The sequence below is a fragment of the Gadus chalcogrammus genome, chromosome 15 (assembly GCF_026213295.1).
Source record: "Gadus chalcogrammus isolate NIFS_2021 chromosome 15, NIFS_Gcha_1.0, whole genome shotgun sequence".
In the NCBI taxonomy this organism is placed as follows: domain Eukaryota; kingdom Metazoa; phylum Chordata; class Actinopteri; order Gadiformes; family Gadidae; genus Gadus; species Gadus chalcogrammus.
In genome coordinates this window covers 12,513,731-12,531,379 of record NC_079426.1, presented here as the reverse complement: position 1 = coordinate 12,531,379, position 17,649 = coordinate 12,513,731, and the positions used below count along the sequence as shown (strand labels likewise).

Genomic DNA, 17,649 nt, shown 5'->3' with positions numbered 1-17,649 from the left:
TAAATTTGCTGAACAATAACGTAGGCCATATCCCCTGTAGCAAGTCAATATTATTATTACAAAAATAATATTATTGTTATACGTAATTAGTATTTGTGTGTGTGTGTGTGTGTGTGTGTGTGTGTGTGTGTGTGTGTGTGTGTGTGTGTGTGTGTGTGTGCGCGTGTGAGTGTGTGTGTGCGTGTGTGCGTGTGTGCGCGTGTGTGTCCATTATATTCTTATTTTGTTTCTATTAGAAGAAAGACCTCGGATCACGCTCCATATAACTGGCTTATGTGACATTATGAAACTTCAAGATTATAACTGCGGTCACCGTGTATAAACGCGTATGGTAAATTACTAAATGTAAATTATTTTACCAATGCACAGCTGAGTTACCACTTTGTCTCCTGGGATACACAATGCCGAGCCAAAGCCTGCTGGGGAATCGTCACTAAGTTTTACAGGCGTCACCAAAGAGAACGGAAAACTACGATGCGCTATTAATTCACTAGTTACTCATAACTGTGGCAATTTCCAAATATTTTATATTCCTATAACCTCCACCAGGTGGAGACAATACCATCAGGTTTGGTCGTACTGTATTTTCATTGTTCGGCTAAAATCAATGCCTATAAGCCCTCTAGGCAAACCACAGCTTTAAAATGAAAACAAAATAAAAACGACCGCATGTGTATAGGCTCTATCATTAAACTTTTGTTGTCTTTCATTAATCTATGCCCACCCCCCCAAACCCATTCCTCAAAAAGCGTGAATACATGCATGGGTGGGAGACGGACGGGACATACAATCCCTTGAACGGAGGTCATACAGATCTCAAATATAACATTACAACAGTTACCACTACTGTCTCTATAGTCACTTTCTAGGACCGCCCATGTCAATGGTCAAACGAGCGTCAGCAACTCTCTTGGCCATGCTGTCTTCATAATGGTCCAGCCCCTCTCTGGGACAAGACGATTCTCTAACAGCAAGGGACGGCTTTCCAGATTGTCCTATCGCGTGTTGCAGCCTTGACAACTTTCGCATATTACAATTAAGGAAGGGCATAAGCGACTGTGGGGAACGCTTCGTTTCGCGTCTTGTTGCTACTTGTTTTATTTTTTCGTCTACTTGCGTGTTTTTCCCGGACTGACTATTTCCAGGGGGTTAAATGTCCATGACTTTTCCAGCGCGCTAAAGAGTCTTGAGTGAGCTGTCAGGATGCATCTACGAACAGTCGCTGAAGTTAAAGTTGTGGATGTGCAGAAGAGAAGAAACCCGTCCAAACACTATGTAAGTTGATTTATTTATTTGTATCTCGGGACCGTTCTTAGGACGGGTCAACACTTCGTTGTCAACTATGCTGTTTCAAGTGTAGGCTATACGGATCCAAACACAAACATAGTTGTTTAAGGAAAAAAATAACATCACATGATAGGCTACTTGAGTCATTTTTCCAGAGATGCCATGGCGTTTCATGACATTTCCTACAAGTTAGGGTCCCTAAGGTCCCTGAGGAAATCAATTTGCCCATCAGTGGCGATGGGATTCATTATCTTAAGAGTTAGGATCAATTCAATTTCTCTCTCGCTTGGTGAACGGTATTCCCCCAGGGCCCCGTAGCCTCTCCCCTTGGGATCGTACCCTTAATGGCAAGATCGTGTTGTATCGTGTTCTCTGCAAGAAGGAAGATCTCGTTATCTACGAGCTAAGCCACTGGAAATGCCTCAGCAGACTACCCAGAGGAATGAAGTCATTGTCCTTTGTCTCAAGTCGCGCTTCCTTTCAGGGGGACAGCCACTTCAGAGAGCTGTGCGTCCCAGACTGTAGGCTACCTGCTGGCGACTCATCTGTTTACAAAAAGACTTACTACCACCGGCAATCATGCCATGAGCTCATCCAAATAGTGTATCATTTCGCGTTTCCTTTTCCTAAATGCTTGATGATATAGGGCCTAAAGACTTACCTCATCGTTTGTGTTCAAGACAGAAATAAAGACAAACTGCCGACCCAAAATGTACTGTCACTCTTTGCATGGCACTTGAAGAGGCTGTGGAGGTGTGCCTATACAGTAAAGGAAGCCTCGGGCCAACTCCAAGCAAAGTGGCCTATTTCACAAAATAAACATATGTAATTACTCTGCTACTGACTATATCAACGCGTGATAGGATATGTGCACTACACACATAAAAAAAACATTGGTTCTACTATTCAGCAAATATATATATATATTTTTGTAATGCCTTTGCTGATCGACTGTATCAAACAAGCAACCTTAGGACGCGTGATTCTGACTAGATAGGTGCATTATTGAGCAGCTATGAAATATAGATTTTGTTTTGAAAAGGTAAATAAAAGCTCTCCAGATTGTCCCCATGTGTTAATGTTTTCCTTTGCATACTCAAATGCCATCAGGTTAAAAGCACAGGTTGGGTTCTATTGCCCGTGGGTTTGTTTACTTGATTGCAGGTTTTACTCTCTGATTTCCGGGTTAGTTTTTTATTAACTCAGCTGACTGTGTTTTCTGTAGAAAATATCTTCCACTCAGATTCTTTTTTAGATTTAAGAATGTGTTAGATTTGCTTCCTTAGACAAAAATAACTGAAAGAAAACTGAAATCAATTTACCTATAATTGTAAATAAATAAAGAAAATGCGTTTGGGTGCAAGTGGTTGCTGAGCCGAGCACAAGATGTGGTGCTACAGGAATGCAGTGTCCTTTCCTTTCCTTTGTTGATGACAACTCATCTAGGAAAGGTGACATGTCTGTGAATCAGAGTTGTTACCAGCAAGTATGAATGTGTGGATGTTCCCCGTCCCTTCATTTACCATGAAGGAGGTTAGGAATAGACCCTGAGTGGTTTATTCTGCTTATACAACAATTCCCAACAATAATTGGATACAAGTTACAGTTCAACAACCATCAAATCAAATGTCAATTGCGATTTGTTACAAGCTTTGAGCATATTGTCTTTATTGCGTCGGCAATGTAAGATGTTGTCGATAGGTGTATGATAGTTGTTTTAATGTTTTATTTGTAGCAAATGTATTTGAAACCTTTAAAAGGCAGAGGTGTCCCGTAGTCGTAGATAATGCATTCTTGGAACGTTGTTGACCAATCAGAATCAAGTATTCAACCATGCTGTGGTAGGATAGTAAATAAACGTAGAGAGTATTTTGTGACAGCTTCTTGATGAGGTGGGGTTGCATGACGTGCAGGCATGACGATTGTATTTGACCCCTGGTGACCCCCGTCGAGTTGAGTTAGGAGTGACTCCAGTCTGGGTCATTGGGGTGTGGATGGAGTTCGGGGGAGTCAGGGTTTGCTGCTGATTGTTCAGAGGGCTCTTTACCACACCCTAATGAATCTGGTTTGATTGTTTGTTTTCTCTCTCTCTCTCTAGGTGTACCTTATCAATGTCACTTACTCTGACTCTACTTCCCATATCATCTACAGACGCTACAGCAAGTTTTTTGACCTGCAGGTAAAGTTATTTTACACTTTCATTGTCTTTCAATGTTTTCTTTTAGATTTGCACATTTGGCTTCAGTTGTCAGTTATATATGATGACGCACAAAATATACAGACAACCAAACCACCATGCAATGGACTTTGTAAGCAGTTTGTGGGAACAAAGTGGCCAAAATCCCCCCTCTGCTTTTTCATCAGACAATTCTTGGCTGTATGAGGTCAGTTTGACCTTTCGGTCTGAAGCGTGTGGTCGGGGCGCCTGTGCTCCGCTCGTCTCAATGTGCCCAGTGTGTGCCCGTAGGCGATGATGTCATCCCAGATGGCACCCCCCCCCCCCCCCATGCCCACCCTAGCCCCGTGGTTGGAGGGCTGGCATTGAAAGTTCAAAGTTCAGCAGAGTTTGAGCTTTCATGGGCTGCTTCCGCACGACTAAAAATTATTCAATGATGCCTTTGAGAAAAATGACTACCGGGGTGCAACAACATACACATATATTACTAAGAACACATTCATGATTAATATTAGCCGAAATCTACTTTTAAGTGGTGGATGGATAGCCATGAAATGCAAACATCCACTCAGCAGAAGACAGTTAAAAATGTATAAGGATATGAAGTTTAAAAAATCGGCCAGGAATAAAAACATTTTGTTTTTGATTCCAATAACTTTAAAATGTCCACTTATTTCAATAGCCAATGGGTTGGACGGTTTGCAATGTTATTTTGTATTCATCATATGGATATTATGCTATATCCATACATATCACCTGGTCTAAACACAGGGCAGTTGGATTGTCCAATGTCATCTGTGAAATATATCCTCAACATTCAGCCAAGCCCAGGGTTAATCACCCGTCAATATGGCTCAATATCTCTGTAACCTTATCTTGATGGATAGTGACCATGTAAACACACTCATTCCCTGCCTGAGTAATACATGGTACTTGGGAAGATAACGTGTGCGTGGGTGTGTATGTTTGTGGCTGAGAGTGTGGGTGTGTGTATACATTTGTGTATATGTATGTCTATGGGAGCATGTATGAGATCGCCTGTTAGTGTTTTAGTGTTTTTTCTGTATTGTCTGTGTGTAACAATGTGTATCTGCTTGTGTGTCTGTGTATGTGTGCGAGTGTCTATGTATGTCTGTGTGTGTTGTATATATGAGTGTGTGTGTGTGTGTGTGTGTTCCTACGTGCATGTGTGTATGTGTATGTTAGGGTGAGTCTATTTGTGAGAGTGCGTGTATATGCTTGTGTGTGTGAGTGTCTAAGTGTATGTCCATGAGAATGTGAGTGAGTGCATGTGCATACGGTGGTGTGGGCGTGTGAGCAGTATGTACGTGTGTATGTGCCTTTCTTATACAAGCGAAGAGGATTGGCTCCTCTCAGATAACGGCCCAGCGCAGCGCTGAACGGAGGAGGTAGGTCGGGCTGGCCGCTGTCGGAGCCAGCGCAGGAGGAACCTCTTTGTTCCAGGGCCTCTTGCTAATAGCCAGGAAAATCCTGCTGCCCCGTGCTGCTCCAAGGCAGCTCTCCTGTCTCTGTCAACACCAGCCCTCTCACTCTGGCCCTCTCCTATCCTCAATGCATTCACTCCTTCTTATTCTAGTGGTGGTGTCAGATAAGTACATGTAGTACTTGTACTTATCCCCAGAGTTTCTGTGCTTAAACTTGCCAGCTGTTAGGTTGAACTAGTGGGTGATTTAGACGTAGCAGTTAATTGTATTTTTGGCAACTAGAATAGCATTGATAGACTATGTCTATCAATTTATTTATTGTATTTAACCAGTCTGATAGAATCATTGAGTCCAGGATACATATTATTGTGTAGCCATTTATATATTTTTTTATTATACTATCAAGTTAATGTTTTATTGAGGCAAAAGTTTCCAAGCATGAGCATGCTAACCTGAGTGCTTTGGTGGTAAGTGTGTGTTCTAATCTTCCGGTAGTCCAACCAGCCATTGTTAATTAGCTAGATTGGTTGGAGCTGGCAGACCAGTTCCGGAATAATCTGAATGGAAATAAGGAGGAAGTTGTGACCTGGAAGAGGTGGTTAGTACACACACACACACACACACACACACACACACACACACACACACACACACACACACACACACACACACACACACACACACACACACACACACACACACACACACACACACACACACACACACGATAAGTGCTGCTCCAGGAACCTGCAAGTGCACTCCTAAATGAACCATGGCCCTTTGATGTTAATTCCATCAAGTACTCCACTCAGTTGATTCTTTGAAACACAAGGGAGCTTGTCTCTTAAGCAGTGAAACCCAAAACAATGGGCTCCAGTTCACAGTGGCCTGTCGTGTCCTATGAACTGATCGACTGACTGACATCATTCATTAACGCTAAATTACTTTTATCCAAGATTACTTACAAGTGAGGCCGAAAACGTCAAAGTCGTACAACCGGAACTGTAGTATTGCACACGTTTTTTGCACAAACAAGTTGAGCTGCTGCCAGTGTTGCCAAAAAAAAACCATGATAAACATGATGAACATGAATCCACACAAAGCCCTTTATTGTTCATCTGCCAGCCGACACCTCCAGTCCCAACCAGACTCTGCAGCCTTTGTCTGCACACCCATGCCCCACACACCTAGCGACGAGCGGCAGAAGTGCAGCTCATGCCGGCCGTGTGACCTAAGATGCCGTGACCTTATCATGGCCACTTAACAACTAAACACATCACAACAAAATCCCAGCTCCCATGTTGCTTGAGGATAATGTACCTGAACCTGAGCCAACGCAGGCACCCAGCTGTCAAATACTGTCTTGGCTCCGCTCTTAAACCCTCCTCTGGTTGTTGTCAAGCAGATGATCTCAATCCACTCATAGTGGGGTGCACCAACAGTGATGTATATCTGCTGTGATGATACATCACTCTGCAATGGCCTGAGGTCCTAAACCCAACCTTCTAGCTCAATTGATAACTACGCTCTATTCCACTCCATTATTATTATCTATTTTTAGACAGATGCTTCTATCCAAAGCAAACTGAATGCAGATACAGGTTATTAAGGAACAGGGGTTGATTAATCATCTTTTTGAAGGATGCCTACAGGTTAGGCTTTGGACAACTGGAGCCCGAATCCAATGCTTTTCAGTTGGCAGTGGAACACCCACACCCCTATGCCACACCATGTACATGAGCTGTGTGCAAGTTGCCCCAATTGAGGAGCTCCTGCAGTGTTCACCAAGTCATTATTCTCTGGATAAGAAGGCCGAACTCCAGCCCGTCTCTTTCCCTCCCTGTCTGCTCTGTAATTTGTCTGGCCTACATTCCTGTAATAAGCCTGCTCTGTGACACAGCCATTCCTCCTGCACTCAAAGTTAAAACCTGAAGCACTTTGCAGGCTCAGGAGAATAGAGGAACTAATAATACATAACAGCGATATGAATGAATCGGCCGACTGAATTAATAGGCTGGGGGAAATGTGTGTAAGCAAAGGAGCAACAGATGAAATTGCAATGAGTTTCTTTGTAAGAGTAAGTACGTCGTCGTCCAATAATGGTAAACGAAAAAATCCTTCGTATAATTTAGCAAATTGGATGGTTGTGCATCGTGTTTTAAGATGCACAAACAGAGTTGCAGCCAAAAATGAGAAGCAAATACTGAAAGGAAAGGTTGTTAAACATAATCTCAGAGCAGTTAACAGCATGCAGGATTTCAAATCCGGATAGAATCTTCCCACTGTAGCATTCCTGTACTCCCTCTTTCTCTTGGTGATATGAAGAGCTTTCTGTATCTCTTGGGGCTGTGACTCTCTCTCTCTCTCTCTCTCTCTCTCTCTCTCTCTCTCTCTCTCTCTCTCTCTCTCTCTCTCTCTCTCTCTCTCTCTCTCTGATTTGTAGCACTCTCTCCCTTTTTCTCTTTATGTGGCAGTGTCTCTCACTCCCTGGATGATTTGTGGTACGCTCTCTCTCTCTCTCTAGGTGATATGTTGCAATCTCTTTCTCTCTGGATGATGTGCTTCACACTCTCTCTCTCTCTGTCTGTTGCACTCGCTCTGTGAGATTTGTGTCACTCTTTCTCTCTGGGTGATATGTGGCGCTCACCCTCTGGGTGATTTGTGTCACTCTCCTTCACTGGGTGATATCTGGCACTCACTCTCTCTGGGTGATATGTGGCACTCTCTCTCTCTCTCTCTCTGGGTGACATGTGGCACTCTCTCTATGGGTGATATGTGTCACTCTCTTTCTGGGTGATATGTGGCAATCACTCTCTTTGGGTGATATGTGGCACTCACTCTCTCTGGGTGAATCAGGCACTCTCTCTCTGGGTGACACGTGGCACTCACTCTCTCTGGGTGATATGTGGCACTCACTCTCTCTGGGGGATATGTGGCACTCACTCTCTCTGGGTGAATCAGGCACTCTCTCTCTCTGGGTGACACGTGGCACTCACTCTCTCTGGGTGATATGTGGCACTCACTCTCTCTGGGTGATATGTTGCTCTCACATTGTGTGGCACTCTCTGTATGTAGCACTCACTCTTTCTCTGGGTGAAATGTGGCAAGCACTCTCTCTGGCACTCACTCTCTCTTTCTGGCTGATATGTGCCACTTACTCTCTCTCTCTCTCTCTATGTGATATGTGGCACTTTCTTCTACTCTTTCTCCCTCTATCCCTCTCTCTCAAACTCCCTCTGGTCTCTCTTTTTATCCAGCTCTCTATTTTTCGATATCCGTCACTCTTGCTCTCTTTTTGTCTGGGTTTCTGTCCCTTTACCTCTCTACTTCTCAACATCTCTCTCACCTCTCTCCATCACCCTTTTGTAAAAAGGTCACTCTTATTACCTATTACCATTACACAGGAGCTGCTGTCTGATTTCAGATGTTCAACCATGGCAGAAACAGAGGTGAATGATTGCAAACCCATTTAACAATCTGCACTCCCTGACTCCCTCTCCACTCTTCTCTTCACACGTTTATTCGCTTTGCTTGCTTGATGACGCAACTGAAAAGCCGCAGTGAAAGAAAACCCTGTGTCTATATTATAACACCTGTTGCTACATGCTACATAATTGTTTTTCCCAAGTGGGCACGAACTTGGCTGACACTGCAACTTATAGGTGATAGTTATATGTGCCGACGAGATACATATTTCTCTCTTGCACTGTGTGCGTCCGTGGTGCGTATGTGTGTGTGTGTGTGTGTGTGTGTGTGTGTGTGTGTGTGTGTGTGTGTGTGTGTGTGTGTGTGTGTGCACATGATTGTGTGTGGGTGTGGCTTATATTATATAATATGGCATGTGCACAGGCTTGTGTTTATGTTTTTTTTAATATATTTATATATACATACTGTATATTATTTATATATATATATATACATATATATGTAAGAAATGCCTATGCATTTTTCTGTGTGTATGCTCATTCCTTTTTGGGTGTGCCTCAAAATAGGGTCCAATCCCTATCTTGGGGCCCATTCATCATCATCTTGGCGAGTTCTGAATGACAGCTGTCTGTTACCCAGGGATTATGTGTTATGATGTGACTGACAATATAATTCTCATAAGATAGTATGGAGGGAGTGTGCACTTGTTATTCAGACAGGCCGTTGGGCGTGTATTTCGATGTGTCGGATAGCTATTCTTTTCATATCCCGAAGGATGTATTAAAGTTTATGTTGCTGTGCATTCTGCGCAATAACATTCAACAAAACCCTTGTTAAAAGTTGTAGGGTTATTTCGCCGCTAATTGCCATACAAGAGCTTAAAACCAAGTTTTATTCTGGTTGTTATTTTCGTTTAAAGAAGAAAAAGCCATGTCGTGGAAACCTCAAAACACATGGCGATGCATTTGTGCCTATTAAGAGGTTTTGTTAAACCCGAAGAGATTCCTTGTATTCATCATCTGAACTCAAAACACGAAAAAGCCGGCTGCTCTCCTCAAAGGAAACCACTCCTTATTTTCTGTCTATATTTATTTGAGGAGGGGGGTTGCCAGAATACCACTAAAAGCCACCGCAAAGGGAAATGAAAAAGTACAAAAGTAGTCCAAAAAGTTACCACAAGGAGAGAAAAGCCAACTGCAGCTCTGTTAAAAAGCAAGTGACCCAGAAGGCAGCATGGGAGCAGACAGTGTGGACTCAACCCTACACCTCCACTGGACCCTGTCCTGTGTTGTTCCACCTGGATCTCTTTGGCCCCGCGCCGCACCCAGCCCTGTCCCGGCTGGACTCAGATGTTTGTGTTTCAGCTCCAGAGGTTCACAGACCTCTGGCGGCCAGAGGAGAACATCTGGAATGAAACAAGGCGGGAGCTTCGGCAGAATTGTGGCAGACGTTACTGTAGTGGTGGTTTTTAATGAGGCTTCCACACACACACACACACACACACACACACACACACTCACACACACACACACACACACGCGCACGCACGCACGCACGCACGCACGCACGCACGCACGCACGCACGCACGCACGCACGCACGCACACACACACACACACACACACACACACACACACACACACACACACACACACACACAAATAAAGACACACACATTTTTTCCATGAAGTAACAATGAGCATTTAGTAAAGATAATATAGACTACCCACCGAAACCTGTGGCAAGTGTGGATCATGTACTGCACACACCATACCTTCCCACTCATTTACCCAAAAAAAGATGCTTCCGCTAATAAAATTGTCTGTTAGATATGGTTGGAACTGCGTCCATAGCAACGGTCTGTTATACATAGCAGCGGTCTGCTATACAAAAACTACGTTGAATGCCTGGATGTGTCCCTGACCATCCTGCTCTGAGATCACAGGGAGTCTCTTTCCAGTGACATCACAAAATAGTCTGTCAGCGCCGATGTGTTAACACCCTGTGTTTCCTGCCGAGTAACAGGAAGTTCATCCGCTGCCACCGAGCGTGTGACCCCCGGTCACAAATTATCCCCCTATTTTTAAATTCCATCTCTGGTTCATTGATAGATAAGACAACATGGTGGTTTAGGTCAATAAGTAACTGACCATTACCGATATTAGTTATTATGTATATATTGTGTAAATATGAATACAGATAATTTCATTCCAATTAATTGTATGTATTCTTCACTGTTCTTATCATTATTAGGATCTGTCTTGTTATATTGGTTCTGTGCTGCTGTCACAAAGAAATTTCCAAATGGGAATCAATAAAGTACCAATCTTATCTAATTTGATAACGACCCATCATTAAGTTTGAGTTGCTCAATCGTAAGGAATGCTTTGCCTTTAGCAGAACTGGATGTGACACTCTTTTCCAGAATAATCTTTTGATGTTTTGGACTTATTAATTTTTCACGATTTGTTTTTGTTTCAGATGCGGATACTTGATAAATTCCCGATTGATGGCGGCCAGAAAGACCCCAAAAAGAGGATCATTCCATTTCTGCCTGGTAAAAAAAAAACAACACATCCATACTGTCACTTATCCATGTCCCGCAAATTTGGTAATGCGTCCTCATTTAAACTGAAAAGTGTAACTATGTCAGCAAAGTCACTCAATGGCAGAGTGACATTTCCCTCCACAAGAGAGATTTGTCTCTGCGCCTACACGCCCCATAGCAAGGCCTACCAACACTGCATTGTGGGCATTCTGTCCTTCAGCAATCTCTCCGAGCAGTTAGTGGTCTGGTATGGCAGTAGGAGGCCGGACAGACAGAGAGAGAGCGAGAGAGAGATTCATCTAATCTGATAAACCCCGGCCCGGGGCAGGGGAGAGAAGTGAAGAGACTCCTTGTTAGCCAAGGCCGCCCAGCTCTAGAGTCTCGACTTGTGCTGCTGTTTGGATGCTGCTGCGAGGAGCCCACCGCCACAGAGATAAATATCCGAATAAGTGGTCTCTGCGCATTTACAAAAACAGAGAGGTTAGTGGTCACTTTACGCCTTATCTTATGAACCGAGATACGCGGGGGTTCTTTAAGAGCAACTACCGTTAATAGCTATGCTCAGCAGTTGTTTGAAATGTTTGCTATTAGGCGTTTAGGTTGTAGCCAATCTATTTTGTATGACAGTGCTCTTATTTTGAAAGGGTGACCGCTATAATGGGGTCTAATGGGTTTGAAAGAAGAGAGAAACAGTGGAGAACCGTTTTGTGACCTCAGGGTCTAAGCACTTAAAGTAGGCCCCCTAATGCTCTCGGAGGGTCACTTAAGAGTCATTTGTGATGCAGCTAAACACACTAAATGTATCGTTCAAATATTGCACACAGACTAGGGGAAATAGATAAGCAAAGATCCCACCACAGAACGTCAACCATAATATTCTCTTTTCTCTATTGTCACATTCAAGTGGTTACTTCTATAACGATGTAAGACCTTTTTCTCCTAATGTTTTTTATTGATTCTTTGTATAGCATTGCATGTAAACAAGTATGCGTACATGCAATATATAATTAATGTTTGTAAGAATGATGATTGTAAAGTAGCCATGCATTGTATAATACAATACCATTATTTTGACGGTTGGAGAGAAAAAAAACGATACAATATGGATTGTTTTGACGCATTTCTCTTTTCCAGGTAAGGTGTTGTTTCGGCGAAGCCACATCAGAGACGTGGCCGTTCGACGCCTGAAGCACCTGGACAACTACTGCAAAGTAAGAAATAATCCTTCAGCCGCATCACCGCAGTGTCCCAACATTAAACTTGCACTATATAACAATAACCAAGGTAAATTCCTTAACTGCTACGCTCTACCATTAACTGCTTCAGCAGGCAGTAAGAAACGTGGATGCAATTATCTCCAAGACCATTTGTCTTAGCATGCAGCGCTCTCACAACAACAGAGCCCCCCCCCCCCTACATCTATCTTCCTTCCAAGCCTCTACAGCAGGAAAACAAGTAGCTCTATCTTGCCCGGTCATTTCCCTTCACCAGTGTAAATAGGCAGCGTGCGAAGGAAACAGCGGGTGGCGGAGCGAGGGAGAGAGAGGGAGACGGAGCAGTGGGTGAGGAGGGGTGAGGTGGGGTGAGGGTGTGTAAGTGACGTTCGTCACAGAGACGAGGGTGAGTCAGCCGATCCGAGGCGTGGGAGTAAACACAGCTGGCTGTACCTGACCTCGTTCTGGCCAATCACAACGTCAGGGGGACTGTGAGTCAGGTGATCGCAGCCGTGGCAACGTGAGCAGCTCTTGCAACAACACCCTATCCATTCAGAGAGACACAGGACCTAGCGTGAACTCCTTAAAGGATAATTGCCGTTTTAGATCCAAAGGGCCTATTCCAGAATGGCTAGCATGATTGTAGAATGTACTCACCCTTATTCCACTTCCAAGTGCTTCAGTGTTTTTTTGGCTGCTCCCTTTAGCATCTGGGCAACAATGTAAGACAAGCTGGTCAGATAAATATACAATCATTCCAATGAGGTGCTAGTTGCATGATCTCTCTAACATAGGGTCCTCCCTATGTTCAGACTGCACCCTTCTATCCCCCAAACTCTCCCCCTTTATATAGGGAGGACCCCGTATTCAGAGTTGGAGCTAGGTGGTGGACTTTCTTTGAACCCCAACAAGGGGATACTTTATGAACTGTAGGACCAATAAGCAGCTGTCAGGTATCAACGTCTCAATGACAAACAGGTGAGAATGTGAGTCGTTTACGGCACGGAGAAAAGGTGCAAAAGTTCCCAGTTAGGACCCAATGAGTGGAGGCTGGTTGAGGTTTGATCAAAGGATGTTTTTTAGATCTAGAAAAGGTTTGCAGAGCAAAACAGAAGAAGGCAATCCACGATGTGGCCCCAAAACTACCACAGAAAAAGGAAACTGAACAAACATAACCAAGCCAAACTGATGACTTAAATACACATTTTAAAAACAATTATTAATGAAAGGGCTTAAACAAGAATAACTGAGGTCATTTCGTAGACTAAATAAAAACTAATATTCTGGGTTTCATACTATGTGTGAAACAAAATACTAATTATATCCATGTGTTGCTTCTTTATTTCAACCGCTACCTCGGTTATTCTTTTTATTCTCCCAGTTATTCCCCCCAGAAAGGTGTGTCTAGCGTATCGTTGGCTGAGGTTTCAAGGCCCCTCTTCCTTCCCCTCCACATCCTCCATCTGCCCCACAGCATTGTCTCATTTCACTGTTCATACAATGACTGCTGCTGCACGCCTTGTTCTACCGCTCCCACCCCTACCCCGCCCCTCGTCTCCTCGTCACCTCTCTGCTCCGGGTTGTGCCACTATTATACGACTGCCCGTTGGGCGTCGATTGCACGCCTTACTGTCCTTATGGGATCCCTCTTCTGTGGTCCTTCTCAAGGTTTCCTCCCCTCTGTGTTTGCATAGTTTTACCTTGTCCTTTAGTTAAACTGGGATTCAGGGCTGGACACTAACATTGTCTTGACTTATTTGTGTCATTTATTTAGAAATCTGTGATTATGGAACATGGCCATTGAACTCCTCCTCCTCCTCTCCTCCTCCTCCCCACAGGCCCTGTTGAAGCTCCCCTCCCACATCTCCCAGAGTGAGGAGGTGCTTGGGTTCTTCGAAACCAACGCAGAGGACATCAACCCTCCCAAAGAGTGAGTGTCCCTGACTGCTAGCGTTCGCTCCGGACCACACAAGACACAATGGATGTCATTGAGTTTTAGTTTGTTCGCGACCATAGCCGTCTCAGAAGTCGTTAAACACTGCCCTCTGGTGGCGTGTAAGGGTGTGTGTGTGCGTGCGTGCGTGCGTGCGTGCGTGCGTGCGTGCGTGCGTGCGTGTGCATGCATATGATTATGGGGTTGTGTTCAGTGTGTGTGTGCATGTATGATTATGTGTGTTGACGTTTGTGCATGCATGTGATTGTTTGAGTGTGTTGATGTGTGTGTGCATGCCTGATTGTGTGAGTGTGTTGACGGGTTTGATGCACATAAACGTGTTTTTGGGGTGTTCCCGTGTGTGTGTGTATGCATGTGATTGTTTGCATGCTTGTTTGTGCTGCTTGCACATAATTATGTGTGTTCAGATAAAGCTATGATTTTTTTGATTTGTTTGATTAATTAGCATTTGTGCTTTCCTGCAATTTGTGAAATGGCTTAAACAAAAATATATATAACTGTGTTGACGATCATTAGGACATATTACCATGTGTTTGGGGAACAAAACCATGTGTTTGCAGCCACAAAGTGCCTGCAAGAAAGCTGGTAACCTTGGCAGCAATACTGTCAACATCATGTCATTCCTCGTGACAAGACAGGGCCCTGGTGGCAGGCCATCATAGATTTTGTCATATTAAATCGCAATAGATATAGTCCCCATATATACAGTAGTTGAAAAGATGTAGATGTTGCAAATGATGGACCCTATATTTTGGTATTTTTTAGTTTGTTTAGAGAAAAACTGATCAAAATCTAGCTTTGAATCCAAACTTGTTCATTAGCTGGTTTTTACTTTATTTGCAGGCCAAATTGCCCAGCCATATGTTCACAAAACATGTGGGTGTGTTTGCAATGCATGCATACGATTGTGTGTGTGCACACATCATTTCCCACGGTGGGTGCCTGTGTGTCCATAATTGTGTGTGTGTTTACCTACATGCATGTGCACATGATGGTATATATAATACATGTGCCTGTGTGTATGTATGTGTGTACTGCGTGCAGTCATGTGTGGGGTGTGTGGGTCATGCCTATTAAATTAGGCAGCTGTACCGGAAGTCTGATCCATGTTAATCCATCCATCAGGGATGATGGATGGTGAAGGGCGAGGGGTCACTAGCCCTCATAATGATGATGTGTAGATGTGACAGCTGATACCAGCAGCCCCATATCCCAGGAGGTGGACAAAGGAGGAGCAAGGGTTCAGGGCACAGCAGGTCTTTTAGATTATGAATGGCTTTGGGGAAGAAATCATAAATTAGAATGCAGCAGTTGTGCTATTGGCTATTGTATATAGGGTCATCTTATCCAATAAGCCTCTGCTTTGGTTGCCACAAGGTGGCGCCATACATCAGCCGATGTCAATGCTGTTGAAAGTTCAGTACTTTGAATTGGTTTCATGTTAAGTCCCTCAACCATATATTGCTGTTGCAGCAGGCAGCTACTCCTGATGGCAGTTTAATTGATTTGTTTCCATGTGGGAGAGAATCTTCAGCCACTGAATTTCATTTTGAGTGATGGTTGGTGAGATTAGATCGGTGAAAACTCTCCAACTAAAAGAGGGAAGAGGGAATGGCAGAGACATGAATTAACAATATTCACCATGATAATCGAAAATAGCACACAATTAAATGACCAGGTTTAACTTAATTCAGGTATAATTCTCAGAAAAATATGTTCTATTTGATGCAATTCTGCTTTGTTTGCAAGGCTGAAATCTGAGTTGATGAGCAGTTGAAGGTATCAATCAAGCAAATAAACGACACGCCTGCATTTAAAAAGAAAGCTGTTATATTGCCAGAAAGACATGTTTTTCTGTTTAATAATTCCTTTCATTATGCTTGTTGGTTCACTTGTCTATTGTTTCAACATCTGAGGATCCCTTCCCTAGGTCACACAGCATTCTCCCTCTCCCTTCCTCCCTCTCTTGCCATCTTCTCTCCTCCCCTCCGCCTCACTCTCCCTCCCCTATCTTCCTCCCCACCCCCATCCCCCCCTTCTTCACACACACACGCACACACAAATTACGGCCCGTTCGCGATCTTGAGTGATTTGACGGCCTTGTGACCTAATTTTGAACAACGGTGTTGGCCACAAGCAGAGCTATTAGTGGCTCAAACTCCCTCACACTTACAATCCTCTCCAATGACATCATCCTTCACTGATGATCTCGCCTTACTGGGGATTTTAAGGGTGTGTTTGTGTGTGTGTGTTTGAGTATGCATGAGTGCATCAAAGAGAATGCTGGTGCTGGTTGTGATGTGTGGTGTGAAGGAAAACGTTTTTACTTAAGGATCTGCATGCTCACACTGCAAGTCTCTGCACAAAGGCACTTCCGTACATGATCGTAATTATTTTGTACTTATTATCGTTGACCCCCGCGACCTTTGAGGCGGAGGTCGTGACGCTCAGATGAGTGTGATTGTACGCAAAGCAGACACTCTGTTTCCATTCGGCCAGACTACAAAGACCAAGTTAGAATGTGCTAGCAGATGGCACGTTTTAGCTCAATCTAAGCAGTTAACGATCTGAACTAATCTTTCCTCTGTGCTTGTTGCACACGTTGTGAATCAGAATGCAGCTGAAGCCAAACTGTGCCATAAGTGGTTTATCCCTTCAGTTAGAAAAAAACAAAAACGGCAAAAATTCACCACGGAAAAACAACATATGCACAGAGTCTTAAACATTTTAATAGTGCTTGGACATGTTTTCTCGCCCCTGAACCTGCCCAACATTTATTCGTTTTTACTGGTGTTCAGAGGAGAGCGGTCAGTGCCAGAATTGTGTGCTCATTTCTTTTTCTGGGAAGAATATTGTAAAGCAACCAGCAACCAGCAAGTGCTGGTTGCTGTATATTGTTCTCTCGTAGCAGGGCCTGGTCAGAAAGCCCTTTGCAGCCATGGTACATCCTTCTTAATACATACATGGTTTATTAAGGCATGTGCACCAGATGAGCACATTCTTTTCAAATGAATGACTGGATATTTTTGTTTACCTCAATACAGATTTTATTATTACGGATTTATTGCACAGATGGGATGGGGGGGCGAACTTTGTTAGCACTCAGGTTAAGAGACTGCTGTTGTGACGCCTGTAGAGTGTGTAGAGTGTGAGGATGTGTTATTTCTACGGTGGCTCTTTTGATGGATTAACAGTTAAGCTAACCAAAAATAAAAGGGTTACTGGGTTTAAAAGCAAAATTGACTCTTTCTGTGTGCAGCTTCCATAAACCCCTGGTTTTAGAAATCATGTGAGGATGCCTCTTCTTTTATTAATTGAGGTACCATCATCCGAAGAGACTTACAGTGAATTGGGTTACATGTCATTAACCCAATTGCTGTAGGCATCAAAGCCCATGGCCACAGGTAGACTGTGGACCATCTGATGTGGAGGTAGTTTACCTGGGGGGAAGAAATACACAAAGCTTTATTGGGATTTTAAAATGGTCGACGTAAGTACACACTGTTCCACAGCAGGTAAAAGCACCTTCTGTTGTTTTCATGTTCAGTGTTATTAGTGTTCATCAATTACACTAGGTCCAAGTAGAGCAGCATATGTTTT

The 17,649-nt window shown here is 43.6% G+C and overlaps 1 protein-coding gene across 2 annotated transcripts in view; it reads left to right on the top strand.

Moving 5' to 3' along the window:
• The first annotated feature begins 923 nt into the window (after positions 1–923).
• The window catches only part of LOC130405246 (SH3 and PX domain-containing protein 2A-like), a 46,726-nt gene continuing 30,000 nt past the window's right edge, over positions 924–17,649 (top strand). For both annotated transcript variants that reach the window (XM_056610299.1, XM_056610300.1), the window contains exons 1-5: positions 924–1,275; positions 3,386–3,466; positions 10,815–10,890; positions 12,016–12,092; positions 13,934–14,025. In XM_056610299.1, the coding sequence (XP_056466274.1) occupies positions 1,204–1,275; positions 3,386–3,466; positions 10,815–10,890; positions 12,016–12,092; positions 13,934–14,025 (398 nt within the window). In that variant the 5' untranslated portion in view covers positions 924–1,203. The remainder of the gene's footprint in view (positions 1,276–3,385; positions 3,467–10,814; positions 10,891–12,015; positions 12,093–13,933; positions 14,026–17,649) is intronic.